This window comes from Mustela nivalis (assembly GCF_964662115.1).
Source record: "Mustela nivalis genome assembly, chromosome: 3".
Lineage (NCBI taxonomy): Eukaryota > Metazoa > Chordata > Mammalia > Carnivora > Mustelidae > Mustela > Mustela nivalis.
This window is the reverse complement of record NC_139022.1, coordinates 123,400,735-123,410,071: the sequence shown is the minus strand read 5'-3', so window position 1 is coordinate 123,410,071 and position 9,337 is coordinate 123,400,735. Positions and strand designations below refer to the sequence as shown.

General features: G+C 44.8%; 1 protein-coding gene across 1 annotated transcript; it reads left to right on the top strand.

The window, feature by feature from the left end:
• Positions 1-7,730: 7,730 nt before the first annotated feature.
• On the top strand, positions 7,731-9,100 carry FBLL1 (fibrillarin like 1). The gene has a single exon (XM_082726075.1). The coding sequence runs from the start codon at positions 7,984-7,986 to the stop codon at positions 8,977-8,979; it is 996 nt and encodes a 331-aa protein (XP_082582201.1). The 5' UTR covers positions 7,731-7,983; the 3' UTR covers positions 8,980-9,100.
• The last annotated feature ends 237 nt before the right edge of the window (positions 9,101-9,337 follow it).

The following is a 9,337-nucleotide window of genomic DNA, read 5'->3' as shown; positions in this document are numbered from 1 at the left end:
ACAGAATAAAAGAGTTCAGTTACAATACTATGTGGAGGCAGAATCATTGTACTTCAACAGACCTGTGTTTTTTTTGGGGGGGGGGTGTTTATTTTTTTTAAGATTTTATTTATTTATTTATTTGAGAGAGAGAGAGAGAAGCACAGAGGGAGAGTGAGAGGGGGAAGCAGACTCCCCACTGAGCAGGGAGCCTGATGTGGAGCTCAATTCCAGGACCCTGAGATCATGACCTGAGCCAAAGCAGATGCTTACTTGACTGAACCACCCAGGTGCCCCTTGACAGACTTGTGTTTTAACCTTTAAGATTTTTATATTTTTTAAAATTTTATTTTCATTTGTCAGAGAGAGAGAGAGAGAGAGCACAAGCAAGGGGAGCAGCAGGCAGAGAGAGAAGCAGGTTTCCTGCTGAGCAAGGAACCCATTGCAGGACTCAATCCCAGGACCCTGGGATCATGTCCAAAGCCGAAGGCAGATGCTTAACTGACTGATATGCCCAGGTGATCCTAAATGTGTTGTTTTAATTTTTATGGCTATAATTGTGGTTTCCCTACTGGCTATCAAATTCTTAGAAAGCAGAACAAACTAATGGTACAAATGGGGTCATAGAGAAATCATTCTTAATATATTGGGGCAAATGATGAGTCATCTGGCAGCCTTGATTTTTTTCTCCATTGAACAATTAATTTTTACAAAGAATTTACACTAGGTCATGATGTAATTTTCCTGTCAGTCTTTGACTTCCTTCTTAGCCAATATCAGCTCAAGTTGCCAGCATTAACTGTCTTGGGAAATTAGTTAAATAATATTCAGTTGGGTTATAGAAGTTTTATTGAAGTTGGAGAAATTACATGGGGTCGGTTGAGGTAAAAACTTTTTGATTTTTTGTTGTTGTTGTTTGATGCTTTGCATTTCCAAATAGCCAACGTTTCCATGACTTAAGTATAGGCAATGCTTGTAAAATGTAAAATGTAACAAACTGATAAAAGCCCAAATAGATCCACTGTATTTTTGTGGGGATTTTAGGTAATTTTTTTGGTAAGGATTGTAGATTAGAGGATTTGTAGTATGGACAAGCTGGCTCCCTTCTGAATCTCATTTTCCATGAGGAATTACTCATGATTTCTACGGTTTCTTCTAGAAGGAAGATCTTTGAAAAGGTAGGTTGTTATTTATAGACTAAATTGTGTCTCCCCAAAATTCATATGTTGAAGCCCTAACTCTCAAAGTCTGTGTTTAGAATAAGGAAATAAATAAGAGTTGAAGTCAGTTGAGAAGAGACACCAGAGAGTTCACTCACTCTCTCTCCATCAGTTGAGGGCACAGTGAGAAGGCAACCTTCCACAGACCAGAAAGAGAGAGCTTTCACCAGAAACCGACCAGGCTGGCATTCTAAGTGTGCACTTCCGGCTTCCAGAGCTGTGAGAAAATAAATTTTTGTTTCTCTGGAGAACCCTGACTAATACACCCATCAAAGCTTTCTAAACATTAACTAAACTCCAGTCACTAATTTTGCACAGGGCAATAGAGGGCGAGTCTAAGCCACCCTAAACACAAAGTGCCACACCCAGCAAAGGAATAGCCAAATATTAATGGAATCCCAATTAAGGAACTTAAGCTGTTCTCTAGGGCACAGACTAGGAAAGGAGAGACATTTTCTCTTTTTTCTACTTCATTTAACATGCTATATTAGAAACATGGTTGGGATTTGATTATGGCTCTGGGTTTTAGTCCTGTGTTAGTAAAAAGATACTGATATTTTGCCTTGATTAGTAAATTTAAATATATGTACATTGAACAGTAAATTTCATTTGTGATGTTTTGTGTTGGATACACTAGTCAAGGTGTGCCAGCCTGGCATTATGCAATAAATACTTCTGGCAAAAACATTTTACTGATCACTGATTATCTCACTCATTGTTTCCCAGATGCTTTCCAGTTAGACAGGGCATATATCTAGTTCCAGCCAATGGGTTGTAAGTAGAAATGACTACATCAAACCCTAGGCCAAACCATAGGAAAGGGAATGTGAGTTCTTCATGCACACTTTTCCCCAGTGGTGACAATATAAGCCCTCCTGTTTCTCATGTTACAGCCACAAGACATTGTTACCTGAGCCCTTCAGTGACTACATGGAGCAAGCCTCCAACTGATCTTCAGTGGACATGAAAGGTAAGCAAGAGGGGCACATGGGTGGCTCAGTCAGTTAGTGTCTGCCTCAAGTCATAATCCTAGGGTCCTGAGATCGAGTCCCATGTCAGGGTCCCTGTTAAGCAAGAGCCTGTTCTCTCTCTCTACTATCTCTGTCTCTCTCAAATAAATAAATAAAATCTCTTTTAAAAAGTAAGCAAGAAATGAACATAGTTTAATTAATCCGTTGAGATTCGAGGGTCACATTGCTGAATCTTGGCCCAGCCCACCTTGATCAAATACAGCTATGGCTGTCACTTGGGATGGAGATGCAAATCCCTGGAGTCACCTTTGGAAGTGGACCGTGGTTTTTAGAAACCGGGTTGGGGAAACCACTTCATGCATGACTGTTTAAATACAAATGAGACTGGGAATGAGGCTACACAGCCTTCCAGCTTGTTTTATCTAAATCATGGCTAGTCATTTGTTAGTCAATTTACTAGAATGGTATATGAGAGAAATAAAACAAAGTTGCTCATGTATATTTTTAAGTCTTTAAGTACTGGTGTACTCCATATTAACTATTAAGGCCCTATTATTATAGGACATATCATGGAATACGAAGTCCAACTGTAAATAGAAATTTAAAGTGGCTATAGTCGTTCTTATTCACTGTCAGAGAGAAGTATCTAATCATAATGACAAATTACCTGGGGCTCCTGGGTGGTTCAGTCAGGTTAAGCATCTGCCTTCGGCACCAGGTCATGATCTCAGGGTCCTGGGATTGAGTTCTCTCCATCAGGCTCCCTGCTCAGGGAGCCTATTTCTCCCTCCCACTCCCTCTGCTTGTGTGCTCTCTTTCTCTCTGCGTCAAATATGTAAATAGATAATCTTCAGAAAAAAACAGATTATCACTTTAGGAAGCACCTTGAGTAAGTAGAACACATTGTTCATGAACCTTTGAGAATGAAACAGATTTCAACGTTATCAGTGGCTCCAAATGAAAATTTTAGTGGAAGGGTTTTTTGATGCCTTAAGATGCCAATCCTTGGCATGAGTCCTTGCACTGATAGCATTCCGGGGCCATGCACAGCTCTTGCTGGCTCATGGGTGCTCCCAGGTTACAGCATCACAACAGATAGGTTATTCAAAAAATGGCTTTTCCAAGTAGGAATCAAAGCCAGGAGACAGAAAAGTTCTCCGGGAGTCATCAAACCCTGTTCTGGGCAAGAATGCCTCTGGTAAAAATCAAAACTTGAAAACTTAATTTTTAGCAGTTCTAAGGCTGTCACCAGCAGTGGGACAGAGGTCTAAGAAAGTTCCCAAGGCTTGCATACATAAGGTAGAGTGGTTCTGGAACTCTTAGCAGATTGGAAACCTGCTAAGCAAGTTGGAAATGACAGCAGTAACATAATGAGACTGATGGGGGATGGGGTTGGGGGAGAAGAGATCTGGAGAATTGTCTCTGTATAGTAAAGTAGAGGCTGCCCCAAGCCCTGGCATGAAATCTGGTGAGCAGAGTGGGCCACCAAAACCTGAGGGATGGTACCACCAGTGAGGTATCCCACTGCTGTTGCCAGTTGGCAGAAATTACTCCCAGAGAATGACTACAAATTCAGGAAGATGTTGTTATTAGATTTAGAGTTTGAAATCACTAGCCACTCCTCCCAGGAGATTCCATGTAATAAATCACAAGGAAATGCATGACATTCTTGACTATTTCAGTTCTAAAATGAGCAGCACGTGCACTGGAAAAGCCACCTCAGTCCATGTAACACAGGCTAGGAACAGGAACCTGAGAGATGCTTGCTTGTATTGTGGTAAAGGGATGTTAATAATAGTATAATAGAAAGTGATAAGACAAAGGTTGGAATGTGTCAGTAGCTGTGACCTTAATGGCTTATACCTGGAATGCTGTACAGAATTACCTAAACTAACTCAGGTAAAAGTTGGTGGATCTCTTGGTGTTGAATATGGATCCTCTTCCAGTGGTCTGGAGGCATAATAGAGAGGGTTCATTGTGGAGGATTGTGCTTTAATACCCTGAATAAAAACAACAAAGGAATTAGCTATTCAAATACAATTGCAGACCTCCATGATGCTGTCTACTAGAGTGAAAAATACTGAGAAGAGGGCCCCTGGATGACTCAGTTGGTTACATGTCTGCCTTCAGCTCAGGTTGTGATCCTGGGGTCCTGGGAATGGAGCCCAGCATTGGGCTTCCTGCTGGGGGTGGGGATAGGAAGCCTGCTTCTCCCTCCCCTGCTCCCCCTGCTGTGCTCTCTCTCTCTGTCAAATAAATAAATAAGTAAATAAATTAAAAAAAAAAAAAAGAAAAATACTGAGGAGAGTTTGTATACCTATATTACAGGTGATGTTAGTGTATTTATATTATGACTTTCTTTCCCGATGTAATAAGCTTCCCCCCATGCTGAGGTAAACTTTATGAGCTCATGCACATTTTCTCAGTTACAACGTTCTGGTTGTATATGAGACAGTGTAGCCGAGTGAACTGTTAGTGCCTTACCTAATATTCCCTAGGCCCAGCTCTGAGTTTATCTGCAGCTGTAATAAACAGTTTCCACCATGACAGCATCTTCCTACCCCAGAGCCTGCCTCTCTGCCTGATGGCTTTCTGCAGCATTAGAGGAGTTTGCTGAGCCACACAGAGGAGCAACTCAAAGGGCAGGAGAGTTAATGCCCTAGAAACAACTCTCAACAATAGAGAAAGGGAGAATGGTGAATTAATGCCCTAGCCTCCCAGCCTGTGATTGAAGACTGCTTGAATGCCCTCCACAGAGGGTGCTCAGGACATTTGAACCCTCATCTCCCACTGTGGTAATCTTCTAATTAATGTACCTTATCTTAGCCTTTCTATTTTCCTGTCTTATTTCCCCAACCCCTATATGTGCTTCCTGGGATCACCTCTCAAAAAAACCACCTGGACCCATGTTCTTGTCTCAGAGTCTGTCCTCCAGATAAATAGATTGATCTGTATCTCATCTAGATCTACATCCACAGCTACATCTGTATATAGAGAGAGATTGCAAGGAAATCATTCACCCAATTATAGAGACCAGTGATTTCAAAATCTGCAGAGTCAATGTTGCAGTTTAAGTCTGAAGACAGACAGGCTGCTATAGAACCAGAAAGTCAATGTGCCAGTTCAAAGGTTCTCAGGCAGGAGAATTCTCTCTGGGAAACGTCAGCCTTTTGTTCTATTTAGGCTTCCAATGGATTGAATAAGGTCCACCCACATTATGGGGGTTGGGGACAGACTGCTTATGTAGTCTATGTGTTTAAATATTAATTTCATCCCAAAACACCCTCACAGAAACATCTGCGTAAGTCTGATCGAACATCCAGGCACTCCACGGTCCAGTCAAGTTGATCCATAAAATTAACCATTATAGGGTCTGGCTTGGGAGAAATACAAACCAAGGCATCAAGTGTAGTTCATCAATTTGGAGAACTCCTCAATTGCAATGAGAGCAGAAACCTCCAAGGAGAATGTTTTATAACAATCATCACTTCAAGAACTGTACATTGCACTCTTTAACTGCCTGTCCGCATTCCAACACATAAGTTTATGGCCCTTATTAAGGAGGCATTTTGGCCCTCTGAGAAAACCAGATTTGGTGTTGCTGTCCATGAATTTGAAACAGGAAGAGTTCTGGTCCAGGATGAAATACAACCTTGACATGTGTGTATTCAGTACATCCTGCCTGACATTTGCCCTCATCTTCAGGTATGTTTTGTCTTTCTCTGGAGCAGACACTTTATTCCACTAATAGGGAGGTCCACAGGTTGTTTATACCACCTACATACACCACCTTCCCCCACTCTTGGCTGAGTCCCAAACCAGTGACAGTAGGTAAAACGGTTTGGTTGGTGTCGCTGTCCGAGGTGCTGACAGAATGCTTCTCTTCCTTACAGTTGTTTTCCCTGTTGTATTGTGCTGGCTAGTGTTTTCATCTTTGTTTTTGTTTTTAATGCTCAAAAAGATGCTGTAGATGGAAAGAGCACAGCTTTTGAAACAGACTAGAATTGGGGAGTAAACATAAGATTTTGGCTCCTACTGAGTTGTGTTACAGGATTTAGGGCTTGAGCCCATGAATCCTCATTCACACTGAAGAATCAAAAATTTCTTGCTGTTACATATTCCCAGAACAAATTTTGGGATTTAGCACAGTTGATGGAAGAGAGCAAAGCTAAGTAGAGAACAGCCAGGGCTGCAGCTTGTAGAGTATTAACCAAAAAGGGGAGGCACATGGGTGCCTAGGTGGCTCAGTTGGTTAAGTGTCTACCTTTGGCACAGGTCATGATCCTGGGGTCCTGGAATCTAGCCCTGCATTAAGCCCCTTGCTCAGCAGGGAATCTGTTTCTCCCTTTCCCTCTACCCCTTCCCAGTGCCCCCTCACCCTGCTTGTCTGTTCACTTGTACTCTCTCAAACAAATAAATATTTTTTAAAATATTTATTTATTTATTTTAAGGGGAGTCACTCTACTTTGGCAATCTCTGACTTGGAATTTTCCTCTTTCTGACTTCCTATATCCAGTCCATCAGAAAGCCCCATGACTTCTATCTTCTAAATACTTCCTTTAGCTTGGTTAGTCCACTTCATCTCATCTCTGCCACTTCTCTGACAATAGTAATCATTATTACTACCACCATCACCACCCCGGCTCTAGCAGTTCTAATTACCATCATTGGTAGGATGCCTGGGTGGCTGAGTCAGTTAAACATCTCCCTTCAGCTCAGTTCATGATCCCAGGGCCCTGGGATCAAGTCCCACATCAGCGGGACTTGCTCAGCGGGATCCTGCTTCTCCCTCTGCCTGCTGCTCCCCCTGTTTGTACTCTCTTCTCTGACAAAGAAGTAAATAAAATCTAAAACAAACAAACAAACAAATTACCATGATAATTGCTGGGATCATCCCTTTAGGATAACATTTTCAAAGTAGAATAAGTTAGAGTATGGGTATATTGGTTAAGTGTTTTGTCAGAATATGTGTACCAATTTGATCATCAATATGGTATAAGGGTACAAAAACCACTCTTGCACAAGTGCCAAAAGTTCTAAGCCGCAATACATTTACTTAGAAGAAACAAACAAAAATTAATGCATTTTATTTTATTTATACCTCAATTTATATTTATTTATACATCAATAAAAAGACCAAAAGAAATGCATTAAAAAAAAAAAAAACTAACACAAAGTAATTATCATGCGCCATGGCTGGGATAAGTGTATGAAGCGCTTTAACACAAACTTTTGAGGTATGTTCTGTTTTACAGATGGGATGTTGAGACTCAGCTCAAAAAACTTGGCCAAGTTGAAACAAGAATTTCAGAGAGGGTCAGGTAAGTTTCCTAAGACCACACAGCGATTAAGTACTCTCATCTTCATCTGCAGCGGAGAGATGCTTCCTTCTCTGCGCCCCAGGAGAAGTGCAAAGGGCCCCTAAGAAACCAGGAGATGAGGAAGGGGAAGAGTTAAAAGGAAGCAGGTTGCGTCTGCTTGAGGGTTAGAAGCGGGGCTTCCGGGGCTGCAGGGTCGCCAAAGCGGCTGTGATGTAATCACGCCCATCTTTGCGTCAAAGGGCGGCTCCAGGGATGCGGGCACTGCGGTAAAGCTGTTCCCGACAACTGCGCACCTTGCCCCAGTCTCCTGCTGTGGCTAACCAGGCCAGCAGCGTCCGCTGTCGCCATTGTCCCACGTCAGGACCACCATCCAGAACCACCTGTGACTCCTGACAACGGCTCCAAGCCACTGGTAACCCCTGACAACCGCCGCCAGCTCCGCGACACCGTAAAATCACCGCTAGCCACCCACCCGGGTGCCCAGGGCGCGCCATGAAGTCTGCCTCCAGCTCACGCGGGGGTGGGTCGGGTGGCCGTGGGGGTGGTAGCTGGGGCTGGGGCGGGGGGCGGGGAGGAGGGGGCAAGGGAGGAGGAGGCGATGGCGGCCCTGGGGGCAAGAGCGGTTTTGGCGCGCGGGCGCGTGGCTTTGGCGGCGGTGGAGGCGGCCGGGGCCGGGGTCGCGGAGGGGGGGACAGTAGGGACCGTGGTGGCAGCGGGCAGCGGCGTGGCGGTGTGGGCAAAACCAAAAACCGCCGCAGGAAGTGCGCTAATACTGTGACGGTGGAGCCACACAGGCACGAAGGCGTCTTCATCTATCGTGGAGCGGAGGACGCGCTCGTCACGCTGAACATGGTGCCGGGCCAGTCGGTGTACGGCGAGCGGCGGGTCACTGTGACAGAGGGCGGTGTGAAACAAGAGTACCGCACATGGAACCCCTTCCGCTCCAAGCTGGCAGCGGCCATCCTGGGCGGGGTCGACCAGATTCACATCAAGCCCAAGTCCAAAGTGCTGTACCTGGGCGCTGCCTCAGGGACCACGGTCTCTCATGTCTCTGACATCATCGGCCCGGACGGCGTGGTCTACGCAGTTGAATTCTCCCACCGCGCTGGCCGCGATCTGGTGAACGTGGCCAAGAAGCGAACCAACATCATCCCGGTTCTGGAAGATGCCCGGCACCCGCTCAAGTACCGCATGCTTATAGGGATGGTGGACGTGATCTTTGCCGACGTGGCCCAGCCTGACCAGTCTCGGATAGTGGCTCTGAATGCCCACACCTTCCTGCGCAATGGGGGCCACTTTCTCATTTCCATCAAGGCCAACTGCATCGACTCCACTGCATCTGCGGAGGCGGTGTTTGCTTCCGAGGTGAGGAAGTTGCAGCAGGAGAACTTAAAGCCCCAAGAGCAACTGACCCTGGAGCCCTACGAGAGGGACCACGCTGTGGTCGTGGGCGTGTACCGGCCCCTTCCCAAGAGCAGCAGCAAGTAGCACCCAGCAAGGGCTGTCCCCGCGATGTCCCCAACACTGTGCTGTGTTCAGTATAACTATGTATGTGTTTTCTTCGTGGCTTGTTTTTCTTTCGTCTATTAAATGGCATAAAGAAACAGTACTGAGGCGTATCATCAGTAAGGCCAGACAGTTTTACCGCAATAACAATCAATACCTAAGTCTCTAAATCTTCAAATCCCTAAAGAGCTAAAACAGCTGGTGATAGGAACCCACCAAGAAAGAGCATGAGAGTTGTGCTTACTCTAATCACTTAGCGCCCTGATGTTCCAGGGCTGCTCCTTACACATGCTTTCCCATCATAGGGATATGGGGAAGAGGGCTGGGGAATTACTAATGA

What these genes read in the sequence shown, in the direction of transcription:
- FBLL1 (XM_082726075.1), top strand. Translation starts at nt 7,984, where the DNA reads ATGAAGTCTGCCTCCAGCTCACGCGGGGGTGGGTCGGGTGGCCGTGGG.